Genomic DNA, 19532 nt, shown 5'->3' with positions numbered 1-19532 from the left:
ACTGACGTCAGCACCACAGCACTTCAGGACATTATGCAGGGATGCTGAAGTTCCTCACTGAGGTGGCCGATAAGCTAGAATACTAACATCCATATTGATGACAGTTCTTATGACACAGCTCAGTAGTTCATGGCTAGAGCGCCGTGAAGTTCTTTTTATAGTTTGTTTTATATTTCAGGAATTTATATTTCAGGAATTTCTTATTTCGTTTTATCCATTAAAACTGTTTTATTTCTTTATTACATTCTGAGGTATTTAATGTCAATCACCACATATAAATAACAGCATATAAATCCTAGTTTATCTACACAACATCATTTTATTAAACATTATTAGAGGCCTTGAGATACTCACCAACAACTATCATAGTTAGCTACACCAAAATACCCCAGACAACTCCTTAGGGTCCCCCCTTGAAGTTTACCTAGTACTGCAGCCCCCTAAACAACCCCAACTTCTTCATACCCACTGATGGGCACCACAGATCTTCCTAATCTTCCTGCTTCCTTCTCCAGCACTGACTCCACCCCCGTCCTCATCTTTATATCACCACGGAGCCCTCCCTCAGGCATCCTCATCTCCCCTTATACGTCCCTCCTCTCCCACTGAACCTCATCCTACCAGCTCCCCAATGAGCCCCAGCAAACCCTCCCTTTCTTAATTATTTCCCCTCTCCAACTGAGCCCCAGCTCCCTCTAAGTCCCAGAAACCCCTTCCCTATTCCCTCTTAGATAATTCCCCCTCCCCCACTGGTCCCGCCCTGTGGAAGTGGGTAGGAGGGCATCATGATGACTAAGGGACAACTGGCCCAAATCTGACTGAGTGGCCCTGCAACCCTATGCTCCACGTCATAACACCCAGACCAGGGAGCCAGTAGCCACATGGTGACCAGGAATAGAGGCCCATGTATTTTTGCATTTGTACAATACCACAAAATAAAATAAAACCTTAACAAAAACTACATGAAATTAAAAACTGTACCACTAGTTTTTAATTTCATGTAGTTTTTGTTAAGGTTTTATTTTATTTTGTGGTATTGTACAAATGCAAAAATACATGGGCCTCTATTCCTGGTCACCATGTGGTTAATGGCAGTCTTCATATGGCTGACCACTCCCCTAAACTGCTTCTATGCATTCAGAGTAATATCTCGACAGAACAGGAACAAAAGCCATACCTTCCATTTGAGTTTAGATCAAGAGTACTAGAACTGCTGGGGATGCTCCATGTTGTGACCTGTGCTTTGGACCCCATATCCTTCTCTGGTACTCACTCTGTCTTTGCTTAAGTTTGCCTATCAGTGAAGCTGATACAGCTTTAATTTATACCATCTATTTCAGAAAGCTACCTCCTATCTCTTTTGGAGAATAGTCTGTCCTCAGTTTAGTTGTTTCCCTCCTGGTAGAGATCATAATTATAAGTTTGTTGCTTTCTTAGAATTCTGGATCCAGTCTTGAGCATGGAATCAAGGAGAAGTTACCTACCCTGCACAGTAACTGGAGTTCTTTGAGATGTTTCTCCCTATGGTGCTTCATTATGGGGGGCATAGGGCCCAGGCGTACCTGAAGCTGAGCGCCTATAGGGACATTACTTGAAGAACATCACATTCTTTCCAACCCACAAATATCTCCAGTGTTTCCAAAGAGTTTTTGATAAATTTTTTGTGACAACCCTTTCTCAGTGGCTTAACATTCAGATACACAAATCCACTTTGGGGTAAAGCTTGGCACTAAAAGACCACAGGATGCTTGGTTTAATACTCTGTTTTAAAACCAAGCTTTTAAAATTAAAATTACTATTTGATTAAAAAGAGAATGACACAGTAAATTTTACAAGAGTTTGCAGTTATCCGCCACTACCACAACTACAAAAAAACCAAACCCACCCCTCATTCATAAGTCAGATCCTTTTGCTTGCTCACACAGTGTGATCATAATACTCAAAGTGTGACAATTTCCTAGGTCAAAGAATTATTTGCAGTTAAGGGAAACTAGATTGTAAGGGAAAAAGGTCCAAATTAAACAGCGCTGCAGTAATGGTGGATAAAGTTTAAATTTTCTATTCTTAAGACTTCTTTCAGAATTCTGGCATAATGCCATTTGATTACCTGTTCTGATTTCCTTTGAGATATATATTACCTGTCTGAGAAATGTATAAGCTTGATATCTACATTAGTTTTTCTGATGTGGGATACAGAACAGATTAATGTAGAAACTGCTACAGAAATAATTCACTTACAAAAGATAAGCAATTGGAGCTTACCATTAGAGCAAGAAATACCAATTGCTAGAAAAATCTATGACTTATCCTCTAAAAGAACTAAGATCTCTCCCCATATATCTCATGTACTGCATAAACGGAATATTAATTCGATCAGGGTCTGTACAGCTCAAGGATAATGGAAAAAAGTCAGTGTACTTAACTGTATTTGCATTATAAATTAAAATCTGTAATCATCTTTGTTATTCAGTTAGTTCAGCTATAGGACAAACACTTTTGGATACCCATTTTAATTACTGATTACATAAACAATTCATACTGAAATTAAACTTTAAAAGACCGGAATAGGCTACTACAGAAAAAGCAACTCCATCAAAGTTCTAAATTACACCTTGAAGAAACAGTACAAAGAGCTAGATTACAGAAGATTGAATGACAGTCTCACTATTTCACTGAAGTCTATGTTTAGCCACAGTTTTACATGGCAGCAAAAGTGTCTGCTCAGGGAAGGACAGTGGTGTATATAAACAAGTGATACTTACTGCATATGACCCTATTAAAAATGCTGCATTTGCTCGTTTCCGTTGATCAAAGCTGGTATAGTGAACTATTTTCTTTCTTGATAGACTGAAAGACTGTATAAAGAGAAAGGAGAGGGATGTGTCAGCTACATTAATTACAGTAAGACACAGGATTTACAAAAAGCCAGAGCTTTAGAAAAAATCATTTTCAATTTGATAAAATAATTAAAAATATTATGAGGTGGGTGAGGTAATATCTTTCATTGGACCAACTTCTGCTGGTGAGAGGGTTCCGGAGTCCAGGCTCTAGCTTGAGCCTGAATGTCTACACCACAACTAAACAGCCCATTGGGCTCAGGCTGAGTGAGTTGGCATGGGCCAGCCATGCGTTTTTAACTGCCGTGTAGACATACCATTAGCATTAGGCCTAATCTTATTTGCTGCATTGATTTTACTAATCCTTCTAAAACCATCTGAAAAGAAACAGTTAAATAATTGCACAGATGAGGAGATACAAGTCATAGTGAATAAGTGTCTAAAAATAGCAATATTTAGTTCACAAGGATTCTCTTTATAATTAAATAAAGGAACACCAATGATTACAATATCTCAGCAAGAATGGAAATCTCAGAAATCCATAACGGACTTAAAACCGGAACAGTGTTAGTTAAAGCACATGTGAACCACAGTGATGTGGTGATATTTAGTTCACTCAGTGAATAAGTGTTGAATCACTGAATTTATAATATTGATATTTTGTCATTCCATGTCATAAATATAAAGGGAAGGGTAAACACCTTTAAAATCCTTCCTGGCCAGAGGAAAAAGCCTTTCACCTACAAAGGGTTAAGAAGCTAGGATAACCTCGCTGGCACCTGACCAAAATGACCAATGAGGAGACAAGATACTTTCAAAAGCTGGAGGGAGGGAGAAACAAAGTCTCTCTCTGTCTGTGTGTGTGATGCATTTGCTGGGAACAGAAAGGAATGGAGTCTTAGAACTTAGTAAGTAATCTAGCTAGATATGCATTAGACTGTTTGTTTAAATGGCTGAGAAAATAAACTGTGCTGAATGGAATGGATATTCCTGTTTGTGTCTTTCTGTAACTTAAGGTTTTGCCTAGAGGGAGTCTCTATGTTTTGAATCTAATTACCCTGTAAGGTATTTACCATCCTGATTTTACAGAGGTGATTCTTTTACTTTTTCTTCTATTAAAATTCTTCTTTTAAAAACCTGATTGCTTTTTCATTGTTCTTAAGATCCAAGGGTTTGGGTCTGTGTTCACCTATGCAAATTGGTAAGAATTTTTATCAAGCCTTCCCCAGGAAAGGGGTGTAGGGTTTGGGGAGGATTTTTGGGGGAAAGACGTTTCCAAGCGGGCTCTTTCCTGGTTATATATCTGTTAGACGCTTGGTGGTGGCAGCAATAAAGTCCAAGAGAAAAAAGGAAAATAGTTTGTACCTTGGGAAAGTTTAACCTAAGCTGGTAAAAATAAGCTTAGGAGGTTTTCATGCAGGTCCCCACATTTGTACCCTGGAGTTCAGAATGGGGAAGGAACCTTGACATTCCATAATTCCACTAAATTGTGTAAACTTCATATCACAATGCACTTTCCAGACAGATAAGCTTGGATTTTTACACTGCAAATGTGTTAAGCAGTGTTTGTGGAGACTTGATTTAGAGGGAGCAAGTTTCTTGACTGAAAACTTTTGAGGAATACTGCACACTACTACAGATTTTTGCAGCATTGTCAATTAATTTAATTGGTGCTAGCCATACTGACTTTTCATACATAGTGAAAATAAAACTTAAGATACAGAAGTTTCTACAAGGGTTCATATGAAAGCTTTAAATACAAAAAAGCATTTCTCTAAAAGAACCAAAAATAGCCAGCAAATTTAAGAGAAACTTATTGTAATACATTCATCAGTTTTTTGTTTTTTTTTTTTACTCCTGTCCTCCATAGGAATAGCCCCTCCAGCAGTGGATCTGTTTGTATGTTATGATAAGCTGGTCTTATTCACCACTGCTTCCACAAGAGGATAAACAGTGTGATTTAAATTAATGTGACTGGAGTACATCTAAATGGGACTATAATCCCCCAGAGTGGGGGAGGGGCATCCTCACGGATTACAACAGGTCATGCTTGGAGACAGACAAGCATGACCTGCTTTATATTTATTATATGTGCACACCCCCATCTTCTATGGCATTCAACGGATATTAAAATCTGACAAGTCACACCCAATAGCTCAAGAATATAGGAATAAGCTTTTTCTTTATCATACTGGCATCCAGCATTCTGTGATTTTGACCAAGTCTATTATGGTCTAAATCGGACAAAATTACAGTAATAGTGCCACACAAACAACAATTGTATTTTATCGTCTACATCTCTTATTTTAAATAATTCATAGCAACATAATTTACAGTTCTTTTGAAATACAATTCTTTCTATAGCCAAGAGCACTTTGGAATTTGCTTTATTTAAAAATCATTTAAAAAAAATGGTTTAGTAGTCATGTAAAAACCTCCTCTACCTAAACAGCAATCTTTTTTTTTTTTTTAAACAAGGTGATAGTAGACTGCAGTAATATACTACTACTGATGGCATTATTGTTGTACCAAGTGGGGGGAGGGAGGGGGAAAGAGAGAAAACACTCTCATTCTCAGAAGCATCCCTGACATTTAAGGTAAACTATTGGAATATAGAATTTTCATTGCTTCCATGCCATTTAAAAAAATGGAAGAGAGGGCTACACTTCAATCTCTATGGACTCAGATTTCTATACTATACATTTAGATCAATTTTTGATAAGCTTAAAGCTTTAAATAAGATTGAAAACTGGCTTTGAATAACTGGCATGAAAAACTCATTTACAATACAGCAAATGCTGAGGGAGATTTACAAGATAAGCATTTGAATTGAAAAAAGAAAAAGGAGTACTGGTGGCACCTTAGAGACTAACCAATTTATTTGCGCATAAGCTTTCGTGAGCTACAGCTCACTTCATCGGATGCATCGAAAGCTTATGCGCAAATAAATTGGTTAGTCTCTAAGGTGCCACAAGTACTCCTTTTCTTTTTGCGAATACAGACTAACACGGCTGTTACTCTGAAACCTGTCATTTGAATTGAAGATTCCAATAGATTCAGAAATGTGGAACACTACTACCATGCTATATCACTACTTTGCTATGTAAAAATCCCATTCATTTAGGAACAATGACAACAAGTACTGGCCAAAATGACATTGTTACAAGAGCACTACACCAGGGGTTCTCAAACTGGGGGTCAGGACTCCACAGGGGGTCGCAAGGTTATTACCTCAGGGGTCGCGAGCTGCTAGCCTCCACCCCAAACCCTGCTTTGCCTCCAGCATTTATAATGGTCTTAAATATATTAAAAAAAGTGTTTTCAATTTATTGGGGGTGGGGGGTCACACTAAGAGGCTTGCTATGTGAAAGGGGTCACCAGTACAAAAGTTTGAGAACCACTGCACTACACTACGTATCTGCACTTAACATTTACACAATTGAAACTTCTATATTCAGCTCAATTCCAGTTTCACCACAATTGCTGAAATTATACAGACGAGAATTAAATGCAGTAGATTATATTTAACATATTAAGCCATTAGACTCCCAGTTCTGCAAGCTGATCCAAGTGGGCAGAAACTTAAAACGCATGTGGAGCCCTCTGAGATCTGTGGATTTTCAGAGGTCCACTGCTTAGATCAGCTTACAGGCCCAGGCCTTTAGTTATGATAAAACACTTAGCAGTAATTTATAGTATTTGCCAACAGAATACCTACATTTTTTTCTTTACATGTGTAAAACTTTAAAAAAAAAAAAGTGTTCAGATTCCTTTCAGCTTGTTTTTTAAAAAGTCTATATAGTACCACATACCAGTTGTTTTTAAATATGTAAAGAAAGATTTAATATGTGTAATTCAAAAAGAATGCTCTTCCTCTGTTTTCCTAGGATACCACAGTTTGGATGTTACAGTAGTAAAACTCATGAATATCAAGATATATATTTAAAAAAAACAGTTAACTAGCCTTAGTCCACATTCTTCAAATGCTACGAAAGTGCTTCTTTATTCAAAATCATAATAATGAAAAGTTACTTATTTTAGTAATTAAACTAGAGCTTTTACTCTACACAAACCATCAGTTTCTCAATTGGTGAGGATACAAAAGTCCACTTAACACAACATGACAACAGTGCTATACATTTCACGGTAAACTCTGGAATATGCTCAGACTATTTTGAAGTTAAAACACATCTCTAACAGGAAGTCCTTTTGTAATATAAAAACATATGAAAAGCAACATGCTAGTTCTAGTTTTAAGTAAAGAAAATCTAACTCATTCATTTACACCACAGAATCCCAAAATCCAGATTCCCAAACAAGTTCATACTGTTAAATTATTTAGAGAGATCCAAGACAAAAGAAAATGCCAGAAGTTTTAGAAATTCTCATTTATGCTGCGACTAGATTAGCATTTCATTAGGACGGTCACTGGATGATGTTGTCACAGTATACTACTCAATCAATATGTCATAGCCCTTGCATTGTTCAGCATGAAGATATTGCTTTGCATTTAACAGAAAATTAGATTACTACAAGAAAGAACTGCAAGTTCAGATAAATCTCAGGGAAGTTTGCAAACTATCTACAAACAAATCACAGTTTAGAGTATGAAGCCCAAAAGCTCTGTGCCATGCTAAAAATAAAGTTTGCAAGTAATTTTTGTTATAGCAATTTCATTAAGTCAGATTTACTTAGCAGAGTAACCATGCAGTGCTATACTACTGTTTGCTCTATTTGTTCTTCACTTGTTTGAAGAAAAAAAAAAAAAAGTGCGCCGTTGAGTTTCTCTGAACAATCAAGCTCCACAATATCGTAATGTTAAAGTGGGTTAAACATTTCACCAAAGCTCAATTTCAAAGAGCAAACAGGATATTATGATCAAGTATTCTTGTCTTGCTGTTGATTACTTAGAACAGCATCACATCATCTCCATAGCAATCAGTGATCAAAACACAAGGAATGAAACAAGGTCAACAGGCTCTCTTATCAAGCTTAACCTCTCAGTGCTTTACCTACAATTTTTTTCTTTTTTTTTTTTTTTTTGAGAAAAGATATCCTTGAATAAGTTCTGACTATACAAAAAAGTTCATTTTTTAAAATCCACCACCAGAATATTACAATTGTTTGTGTTTTAAAAATGTTAATCTGCTTTTGACACTTGCCAAGCCACACCTTAAAAAAACCCACAACTTTTCTCCCAACCATGTTTAAAGACTAAAAGTAGCCAATTGTTAAAAACAAACACCTGCCCCCGCACAAGTTGTGACGAAATGGGGATTTTCCCTTTTTATGTTATATGTGAGTCTTACTGTTGAGCCTATGAGTTTTACTGATCTGCATGAATGTGTGCTTCAGTTTCCCTGTGTGCTGCACCAATACCTCAGTGGTGGTAATAGGGGTTTGTTACTTTGGCTGAGACCTCTGGGGCAGGTGAGGCTGCTCCAGCTATCTGCATGGCCCTTCGTAACCTGAGACCCAGTGGGGATGCAACCAGGTGGCTCTTTGCCCAGGGACAAAGACAAGAAGGAGGAGCAGGAGCAATGGGGGTGTCACTAGTCCGGTCACCGGAAGCTGGGCTGTCTGCTTGGGGGGACTGAAAGAGGGGTCCAGGGCTTCCGGACCAGGACTCCCCAAGATGGACTTGGTTAAAAGTCACTGATTTCTGTGCTAACAAGTTCTGTCCTACGCTGTGTTCCTGTCAGCTAATAAACTTTCTGTTTTACTGGCTGGCTGAGAGTCACATCTGATTGTGGAGTTGGGGTGCAGGGCCCTCTGGCTTCCCCAAGAGCCCTGCCTGGGTGGACTCGCTGCGGGAAGCACATGGGGAGGAAGGCGAGGCTGAATGCTCCGAGGTCAGACCCAGGAAGGTCGAAGCTGTGTAAACTTCTTACCCTGGCGACAGTATGCTCAGAGAGGGGAGGCACACTACCCCAGAGTCCTGACTAGCTTCCTATGGAGTAGTTCTAGAGCACTGGCCCAGTGACTCTGTGACACAAGTACACACACAAATACAGCTGAAGTAAAACTTCTCAGAAGCCATTTAACTTATTTAAAATTCAATGTTGGTTATAAACAGACATGCTCCCAAGTATTGTTCATTATATTAAATATACATGACTGTATATCAAGGAATTAAAAAACCCCTAAGAATAAGGGAATATTTAAGTGGAGACCAGTATTTGATGGAATGTAGCTGTCACTTAATAACTTTTTAAGTATATTTAATTTGTATTTCAATTGGGGAACTGTGTGTGTGTGTTTTATGAAAGGAGGTTTATCAAATGTTGATTTTTTGCAGTAGTTTCCAACTGACATTTCCATAATCTATCTCCACTTTTAGGTTGGATATAAGGACTAAGGCTTTGTTTCTATTATACATGGAGCAGGACTCAACACCATCAGACACTTGACGAGAGATTCTCAGCCTGGAGACTCAGTGGGAACAAGAGTGTCTCAATATTTCTGCTCCCAAAGGCAGCTACCCTCATGGGAGGGAGGTGTTACAGGTCCCCACTCCCCAAAGATTCTGCCTATTTCATGGTAATTTGGAGAAGAGATAGAACATCACAGCGAGGCTTCAGACTACAGCTGTTTAAGGCTGCAAGTTTGTCATGGAGGTCACGGATTCCATGATTTTCCATGAACTTTGCAGTGGCCGGTGCGTTTGGCTCAGGGGCAGCTCAGACAGATCCTGTGCCAAGTGCACCAGCTGCTGCTGGGGCAGTCTTGGGCAACCGCGTGCCCCCCCCCCCCCGCAGCATACTCCCCAGCAGCAGAAAAGCTTTGGGTGTGGGAGGGGGCAGGGGGTTGGGGCCCGGGATGGGGTGAGGCAGGCTCTGGGTGGCACTTACCTGGGTGGCTCCCCAGAAGCTGTGACGTCCCCCTCATCCAGCCAATGGGAGCTGCGGGGCCAGTGCCCTGGGCAAAGGCAGCGCACAGAGTTGCCTGGCCATGCCTCTGCCTAGCAGCTGAGCAAGGGGGACATCGCAGATTCCAGGAGATTGGGAATGGTGAGATCCCTAATGGAGTCTCTGGAGCTTTTCTATTTGAGGCAAAAATTTTGCTTGGAGTAGGATTTATTTAAACCCATATAAACCAATGTATTTTGTTGGATACACTTGTTCACTTTCAACCATCCATTACAGTCTTATCGGTTACATGCAGAATGCCTAAAGAAAAATGCAATGGTTAAAAAGAAAAAAGTTGTCTGGGACTTTTTGCACAACAGAAGAATATTTGAGTAAGACAGACTACTAGCTCAAGTGGATAACACCTCTGGCATTTTCTCGAACAGAAACCTAAAACAATTTTAAGAAGCTGAAGGCTTTCCATTTCTCTTTGGTGCATTTTTGAGCAGAGGGTAATCATGACATTTTCCACACTCCAGTTTGTCCAGTTAAATATTTGTATCCCACATTTCCTTCATAAGGAGAGATAACTGTAGCATACATAGCCTTTTTTAAACAAAGTATGTAAAAACAAAAGGCTCACAACAACAAATAGCCAATATATTAGCTACTTATTTGTTATTCACATAAGGAAGTCACTATTCCAAAAAGCTGCTACTAAGGACTAGTTCACACACTAATCTCAAAACCTACTCTCTAACAAGGAAATCTGGATTTTACTTTTAGACCGTGTCTTGACAGGTAAAAAAAGGGTGCGTTTTTCAATTGTTAGCTCAACTGAATTTAATAAAGAAAATCATTTATTCATATCTGAATATTGGTGACACCACAGCAGACTTTTTCAGAAGCGCTCTCATTCCATTGCCAGCTCTGAGCCCTTAGCAGCTAAACTCCCAGTGATCTGCCGCACGTACTTTCTATTAAATTCCTTGCTGAGTGTCCCCTGCTACAATGACCCACCACCACTCCTTCCATGATGACTTTCTCAGGGTTACTTCCATCTCTATACCTGATGTGACCAAAGTATGTAGGCTTGTGCCTGTTGATTTCCGACAGCAAATTCTACTTCTGTCCAATAATATTTCTAACAAGTATGCATCTTCTTTTCCATCCAGGAGATATGCAACAGTCTTTGCCAGCACCATATCTGAAAGGCTTCATTTTTCTCTTCTCAGTAGCATTAATTTCCTATGATTCAAATCCATAAGACACTATGGAAAAAATTATGCTTTCACTAGTCAAACCTTCATACATTAAGATGCCATGGTTTTTCCAAATGTCCATAAGAGAGGCCATGGCTGACCAAGCCATTCCTAGTCTTCAGATTTCTTCAGAACCGCCTCCTTGGTTGGATATGTATGATCCTAGATGACTGGATTCTATCTACTGCCTCTCAAACCTGAGCACTAATCTTGATTCCTGTTTGTATCTTATTTTATTAATGGTGTAAATGTGCATGCACTTAGTTTTTACGCATTCAGGAAGGGTTCATATCCCTCACTGTTTTAACAGACTCCACAATTTAATTGTATTATATCAGTGGTTGTAGCAAAGAGTACTTTGTCAGTGTGTCTAAAGTAGGTTAAGAAGTGTCCATTAATGGAAATCCAAATTGCATCCACTTTGGCAAAACGTTCCAGGGCTTGTCTCACAATAAATTCTGTGTACATGTTGAAAAGGTTTGGGAAAAGTATATACAAAAAAGGCATGTATGTGTGTGTGGCACCCTGCCCAGTAAAAAAAACCCACTTGCTGTCACCTGCTGCTATTCACACTGTAATCTGTCAACGTTAGACTTGCAATGAGTTCAGTGAAATGCTTTGGAATCTCCGTGTCTGCAGTATCCTCCAAAGGTGATCATGTCAGATAGTACTGAATGTTTCAGAGTAGTCAATGAAATACACAATCAATGGGTGATTATATTCCCCCCCTGCATTTTTCAATGATGTGACAGATGTGTGTGGTCTGATAACTTTTGCCTTGACCCACTCTGAGCTTAACACAATTGAAAAACCCCATTAAGATGTAGGTTAACGCATCTGAAGGCTAAAAATGCAGCCAGCTAACATGGCTTCGGATGTATTAGCCTGTGTCTTGATCATGCTTTCAGTGTGCTATGCTAACTCAATTGAGTTAACATGATTTAAAACACACACACACTTTTTGCCAATTAAGAGGGAAGATTTAAAGGGAGCTCCACTAAATATTACTTATTTTATTTATGTAAATTCTCAGAGCCCAGGATTGCCTCCCCAATTCCTCTAAGATTTAAGGTATTTTGAGGACCATTATACTAGACTGCTTTCTCCTTCCTAGAATTACTGTCATGAATAGTTAGACAAGATGAGGGAAATAGATATAAACAAGTTTAAAATGGTGTTAATGTCTGAATTCCAAAAGAGGGAGAATACAGAGTACATTTAACATATAATAAAAAGTGGATTATTTTAAAACAAAAAAACCCCCACGTACAAACATACCACAAGCAGACGACTTGGAGTCCACATACTGTAAACAAAAGGAACAGTTTAAAAAAGTCACTAGTCAGTACCTACAGGAATTTCTAGCCATAGAAAAAGTAACTTCAAGTTCAGTTTTTTCCTAAGACAAATAATATAACCCTTATGTAAACTAACTACAGCATCTTTAAAGAACATTTTTCACCAACCAACCAAATGCCCAGACCTTAACAGTTCAAACATGTAACATTCCCCAGTGAGGTCCTCACTTTCAGTCTCTACTACTGCAAAATTTTCCCCTCTGACTTCCACACTACCCTCTTCAGCATGTATAAAATGCTGTAGTTAAAAATCTTCCTGGCCTATCATTTTAACCATGCTCCCCACATATGAATCTCTCCACTGGCTTCCCCCTCTGCCACTATATCAAATTCAAGCTTCCTGTCTCAGTTGTCAATGCCTTACATAAATGCTCCATCCCTATTTATCTGCTATTGTCTTGTTTTGAATCAGCCCTCCACTTCTAGGATGACAGATCCAGCCACCTATTTATCAACTGCTTAATTCCATACTGCCTTCTGTCGTGAAACATCCTTCCTGATTTTTAATTAAAATACCCGCACCCACTCCACATTTAAGTCCATTCCTAAGACACACTTCTGTTGTGTTGCATATGGAAAAGACTCACTGACTTCTACCAACAAGAGAATTAATGCTTCAACTTTATTTTGCCAGTACCTGACCCAGGGCCATCTTGGGCACCCAGCTAATAATTGTATCCCTTCCCTTTAATCGGTTTGTTTCTGAATGAGTACTCCACAAGACAAGGCCTGGGCCTTGTTTTTGTTTGGAAAATTCCTAGCACAACAGGTGCACTAACAAAAAATATTACGCAAATATTCGACATTTGATTTACAATATTGGCACAGGAAATCCAGATTATGCATTCCAACATTTAACTCCGACCCACAGGACATAATTCAAAACCCTGAAACTAATGATTGTTTCATACACAGATTATAAGTATGGTTTGTGGTAGGACTGGTTGGATTTTCCCAACAGGTTTTCAATCAGAAAATGCTGATTCATTCAAACCAAAATTGTTCCTGAAAACCCCAGGCTTCCAGAGTTTGTCGCTCCAGGGCAGCCCTGCCATGCAGACTGCCTTTGTATTGTGAACCCAAGGGTTTCCAGGGTCATGGCTCCACAGGAAGGAGCCCAGAAACCCTGAGCACCCTGGCTAGAGCTAGCGTTCTCAGGCTTCTTGCCGTGGTGCTGAGAAGTCCTGGATTGGGCTTCCAGGGCCCGTGGCATGGGCTCTGAGGAAAAAAGTGGTATGCAATGGTGTAGTTACAGACTGTATCAAGATGTGCATGCACAAGGAGGGGCCAAATTTAGGTTGCATAGTTAGCCAACTGTAAATTTGGAATTTCTTAACTTCTGAGTGCTTGACTTCACAACTTTAATAATGTTCTTTTAACTTTTGTTTGTACCAATGTATTACAAAAACATAATGGTCATTTTTACGAGAGGTTATTTTGCAAAGAGGTTATGAATAACATATATTAACAAAATTTTCTTGCAGAAGTTCCCTTTAGGGCTTATAAGTTTGTTTCAATCAAGTACTTGTTTGCAACTTTATGCCAGGCATTTAAATTTTGCTACTAAGTCAAGTTCCTATAAATTAGATCTCCTATGGAGGGAATGAACTGTCACAGAGCCTAAGGACTGTACAAGAGTAGATCCCCTTCTGAACACCATGACGTGTGGGATGTTGTATTACCTGCACAACATTTAAGGTCACTCGGAGGATGACCCAGCACACGCTGTTTGTTTTAAGAACACTTTTAATGCAGATTTGACAAAACTCAAAGAAGGTACTAATGTGAGTAAGATCACTGTGAGAATTCAGAGTGCCAGAATTATTTTTGTAGTATTATCTTGTTCTAGAAGGAAAATTTTAGTAGTAAAATGTTCAGCTAATGATACAAAGTAATCTAACTCCACACATTTACTTAGGTGGTAGTAATGTATTTCGTTTTGCAGTAATATGTTCTATAATTCCATTAGCTTTAAATCACCTTTTAACTATATTACATAGTCAGCGAAGAATTTGAAGTGAACAGTACAAATTTATTAAAAACTTTATAAAAATTAATTTGAGAATATTTCTGTACTTTGAAAAATGTTTTCTTGAAGTTAAAATTAGAACTGGTCAAAACTTGGAAAGTTCCAGTAGATGGGAAATCTTCCCATTTCAAAGATTGCTGTGAACTTAAATTGTGTAAAATTTTAGTTTTGGAAGCACTGACACATGGCATTTCCAAAACAAAACATGGGCCCTAGGATCCAGCAGCTGCTGACTGAAATGGACATATTCTTGTCAGTTTCACATTGTCCATCTCTGAAAAACAGCAGTGAAAATTGACAGCAAGGTCTGTACCAGAGCCTGTTTTTGTCAGAAGATTCCTAACAAAGTTTAATTAAGATATTTACTTTTCTTATAAGGCAACCGAATTTGTTAGGATTTACACCAGGTGCAGAAAGCAACCTTTGTTTTCCTTGGGCATCTAGGGACAGGGCTGGACTGAAGGCTACATGACTGTATTATTATTGTTCTTAGAGGAGGTCAATACAGTCACATTTTATATGCATTTTTGAAAGTCATTTGCTGCGTTTTAATTCTGAATTGTATATTTTATGTACTGCCTAGGATTCGGAACAGGCATTTTACAATTTAAATAAAAGTCGTCATGGCATCCAAAGAAAACAGATAGGTCCATAGGTCTTATGTGAGGTAAGTCAAAGTCAAGGACCAAATTTAGAAAGCCCTAATGGAGGGGCAGAGAAGAGAATAGGTACACAGATGCGTGGCTAGGAACAGCAACTGGGCCACCACATCAGAAAAAAGTGTTTTTGTATATGAATTTAACTGAATGTTTCTGTATTACTGTTACATTAATAAAGATATCTGGTTTTAAAGAAACTATCTAAAGAAGTCCTAACTCTTCCATTGCAAAAAATATTCATTTTAACATGCATTTTCATCCTTTGTCACACACTCTTACCATGCTATCATGATCCTTCAGTCTTCTAATACTGTTCATGCTAACATACCTATAGATTACCGGCAGGTATGCTGGCAATGAACTCAAAGACATCAACACAACTCAAAAGGATTCTGGCTTTTATTCCTTTGTTTACTATTACATTAACTTCCTTTGGCTTATATTTCACCTTGAAGAGAAAGGTGTACATGTCCTTTGTGGTTCAATTGCTGAACAAAAAGGCTCAATTTTTAGTTCCTCATTGGGAGTACACATATGGCAAGACAGCACAACTTCTGTATCCAAAGCTCAAGGTTAACCATGTAAATGACACTTGCACAACAATGCTGTGCACTGCAATTTGTTAAAAACAACAGAGTTTGAATACTTGGTACAGAAATCTAAATAGAAAGGATTAAAATTTTACCTTTAACTTCTTATTTAGTTTGCAGCAGTATCTGTATAACATCGCCAAGTTTAAAGGTCCAAAATCTGCATAGAAACTGTGGAGTGGGGAAAGATGAAAAAAATACATTTAGAGAAGAACTAAACTATTTCAATGAACATCTGCTTCCAGCTCCTGCAAGCAAGTTAGTAATTTTTCTGTGCTCCATTTCAGATGCAATACAATCATGGCAGAAAAGTTTTCAGTGCTGTTGTAGCCATGTCGGTCCCAGGGAATTAGAGAACAAGGTGTGTGAAGCAATATTGGGCCAACTTCTGTTGGTGAGAAGTTTTCGAGTTTACACAGAGCAAAAGAAGAGCTCTGTGTAAGCTTTAAAGCTTGTCTCTTTCACCAACAGAAGTTGCTCCCATAAAAAGTATTACCTCACCCATTTTGTCTCTTCAGTATATATTGTGTAATTAAAAACACATTTTATCCATTATTGGGGGACTCTATATTTCAGTTGCCTAATACTTTCTATTATAAAATATTCTCAAAACATTGTTTTGAGAAGTCCCAAGACCTCCATTGTTTGCAGCACACAAGCTCTCAGAGAAACCCTCTTTGTCTCATAAAATTATGTTCAGTTTTTACTGAGACATGCACTGCTGAAAACAGCCACTTCCCTTCCCTCACCTTCATTCCTCAGGAAATTATGGCAGCTTGTCAAAACAACAGAATACGAACAAACATTATAAGACTGGGCTCATGCTGCCACCTAAGGAGCAACTGCTGCTGACACCACATCGGGGACTGCCAAAATAGCTGTGCAGGGTCACAGAAGAGCCAGGAAAGACACTTCCTGACTACCCTCCCAGAGGCAAAACATGACACAAAAGGCCCTCCCTCACTCTGGCTGCACACCACAGGAAACAGGAGCTCTCCCCACTCCTGAGCTGGGAAGAAAGAAGACATATCCAGGCCAGATGAGCCTCTCTTCCACCACCTCCCAGACCCAGCACATGGCCCGAGCAACCCATTCCGACCTCCCTCAGGGAAAACATCCTTCCCACTATCAGCTAATGTAGTTAGTCCTGTCTTCAAGTGGCACTCACTGTTCTGCAGTGCTGAAGATTAAGGATGTAAACACCACTCATGGTGGGAGGTTGCAGCAGTTAAGTGTAATTTCTCTTTTAGCTTAAAACAAATGAAAACAACCACACACCCTAGAAAATTATATTCATGAAAACCCTATGCTACGTTACAGGAACATTATTTAAGTTGCAAAGTCACGTACTTGAAAGTTAGGAAGTGTCAAATTTACAGTTGCCTGGGCAACCTTAATTTTGGCCCCCTTGCTTATCTATGTGCTGATGGAAGCTCTATGAAAAAAAAAATAGTAGGTGATAATGTAATTGAAGACTGCATCAGGGTGTGGTGTTAAGGTTTCGCTGCCAATCCCAAACATGGCATTTCCTAAAACTTGAGTGCGTCATTTTGCTTGCAAAATAATGTTCTTATAACACCTTTCTTTAATGTACCATAATTACACACAAAAAACTAGGTTAAAAAGGACCTTAAGGCTGTAAAGTCAAGCACTCAAAATTTAGAAAGTGTCAAAATTAAAGCATTTTCATGCCTCCCTGTGTGTGTATGTATGATACAGTCTAAATACATGAATTAGATTGAGTTAGAAAGCATAGTCTTCCATAGTCTTTTAAATTGACCTGTTAACTCAGGGGTGGGCACACTTTTTGGCCAGAAGGCCACATCAGGGTTGCAAAACTGTGTGGAGGGCCGGGTAGGGAAGGCTGCGCCTCCCCAAACAGCCTGGTCTCCCCCCCTCCCACTTCCCGCCCCCCGTCAGAACCCCCGACCCATCCAACCCCCTCAGCTCCTTGTCATCTGACCGCCCCTTCCTGGGATCCCCGCCCCTAACCGCCCCCCCACCCACACCCCAGAACTCTACTCCCTATCCAACCCCACCCACTTCACCGTCCCCTGATTGCCCCAACCCCCTATCCACACCCCTGCCCGGCTCCCCAGGACTCCCACATCTATCCAACTCCCCCCCGCTCCCTGTCCCAACCACCCCCCCAAACCTCTGCCCCCCCCCGGGATCTCCTGCCCCTTATCCAGCCCCCAGTCCCCTTACCATGCCACTCAGAGCGGCACGTCTGGCAGCTGACACGTCTGGCAGCTGAGCCAGCCGTGCCGCCCAGAGCACTGCCCACGCAGCTGCATGGCTGTGGGGGAGGGGCCAGGGGCTAGCCTCCCAAGCTGGGAGCTCAAGGGCCGGACAGGACAGTCCCACGGGCCATGTAGTTTGCCCACCTCTGTGTTAACTTATGTGCAAACTACAAACTGCCTTGTTTTCACTAGGATTTTACTATGAGTTAACTTTCTACAGTTAACAACCATACCTTTTCCTACTGAAGGAAAGGTAAAAAAGAATGAAAGTTTTGCTCTTTTTAAAACAAAACCCCCCACACACCTTCAAGAATTTAGGAGACTGAAAACGAGATTACAATGGAAGCCACTATGAAACTTTTAAAGAGGTCACTGCTCCTAGTCTATTATTGGGTCTGCTCTACCACCCAGCTCAGCTACTGCTCTCTCTATCCAGGACAGCCTCCACCTCTTCTCTAGAAGGGGGAGAAACGTGCCATTCTATCAATTAATCATTTCAACATATTCCTCTACTGACAACATTCTGAGAGAGGGAGGGAGAACAGAAAGAAGAGATAGGTTTAAAGTTGACTTTCCCACAGGGAGGTAGGGGGAAGGAAAAGAAGAAGGGAGAAGAGTCTAATACAGTGACACTAAGTTGTTATATATGTTGCCCTCCTTTTTAAAAACTGGGGGGTATAAAAGGGTGACTGGTCATCTTTTTTGCAAAGGTTCTTTTGAGACTTTTTGTTGCTTCATTTGACATTTTTGCTTCTTTTGTTTAAAAAGTTCCCCCTTACTAACATATGGAAATTTCCTTATTCCTAACCAGAAAAGGGATGGGAGAGGTGTCTCAGGGACAGGGAAAGAAGCTCTCCCCAACCCCGTCCTCCCTCCCGCCAAAAACTCAACAACCCAGGGTGACGTTGCACCCCATAATGCTTTATATAAATATGCTTATTAGTGTAAATACGACTTAACTGGAATAGGTCTTATACTAGATATGCCAATGAACATATCTTTGCAAAGGTTACGTTCTACTGAATGTATTCACCCTATTTCTATGCATGTATCATTTTTATATCTGAAGTTACGAGCATTGGCTCTATGCTTGTATTTAAAGGGTTTGCTGTAGGAAGCACCTAAGGCAGATTTGATCAACATAGTGTGAAGGGTTTCAGGGGTTATTCAAGTAAATGGAAGTACTTGGCTAACAATGGACCTTGATAGACACCAATCCACATCTGAGCTTTCCTGGGAACATTCGGGCTAACGTGTGGGCAATGGCTCCGCCTGTAGAGAACTGAGCCATGCATGGACATGTGACTTGCACAGGTGACTCCAAAACTCCATCTTGTAGCTGTGATTCTATACCGGGGGAAGAGAGGGGTTTCCAGCCACAAGACAGACTATATAAGCCCCTGGAAATCCCTCCATTTTGTCTTCAGCTGGCTCAAGACATAGCCTCTCCACCCCAAAAGAGATGCCTGAAAGAAACTGGAACAAAGGACAGTAACTACAGGGATGAGAGTGATTGCTGGACCCAGACTAGGAGGAAGTCTCGTCTGTAAAAGAAGCGTATTGGAACATCTCTGAGGGGAAGATTTATCTGCATTTAGTTTCTTACTGCATTAGGCTTAGATTTGCATGTTTTATTTTATTTTGCTTGGTAATTCACGTTGTTCTGTTTGTTATTACTTGGAACCACTTAAATCCTACTTTTTATA

The 19532-nt window shown here is 39.8% G+C and overlaps 1 protein-coding gene across 4 annotated transcripts in view; it reads right to left on the bottom strand.

Annotated features, from left to right (window-relative positions):
• CDC14A (cell division cycle 14A) overlaps positions 1-19532 on the bottom strand; it is a 118391-nt gene that overhangs the window by 84638 nt on the left and 14221 nt on the right. For all 4 annotated transcript variants that reach the window (XM_048860218.2, XM_048860221.2, XM_048860216.2 and 1 more), the window contains exons 3-4: positions 15679-15754; positions 2763-2855 (exon numbers count right to left, since the gene is read on the bottom strand). In XM_048860218.2, coding sequence (XP_048716175.1) covers positions 2763-2855; positions 15679-15720 — 135 coding nt within the window. In that variant the 5' untranslated portion in view covers positions 15721-15754. The remainder of the gene's footprint in view (positions 1-2762; positions 2856-15678; positions 15755-19532) is intronic.

Source organism: Caretta caretta, chromosome 8 (genome assembly GCF_965140235.1).
Source record: "Caretta caretta isolate rCarCar2 chromosome 8, rCarCar1.hap1, whole genome shotgun sequence".
Classification (NCBI taxonomy): Eukaryota; Metazoa; Chordata; order Testudines; family Cheloniidae; genus Caretta; species Caretta caretta.
Note: the sequence above shows the minus strand (reverse complement) of the source record. Positions and strands in the feature narration are given on the sequence as shown.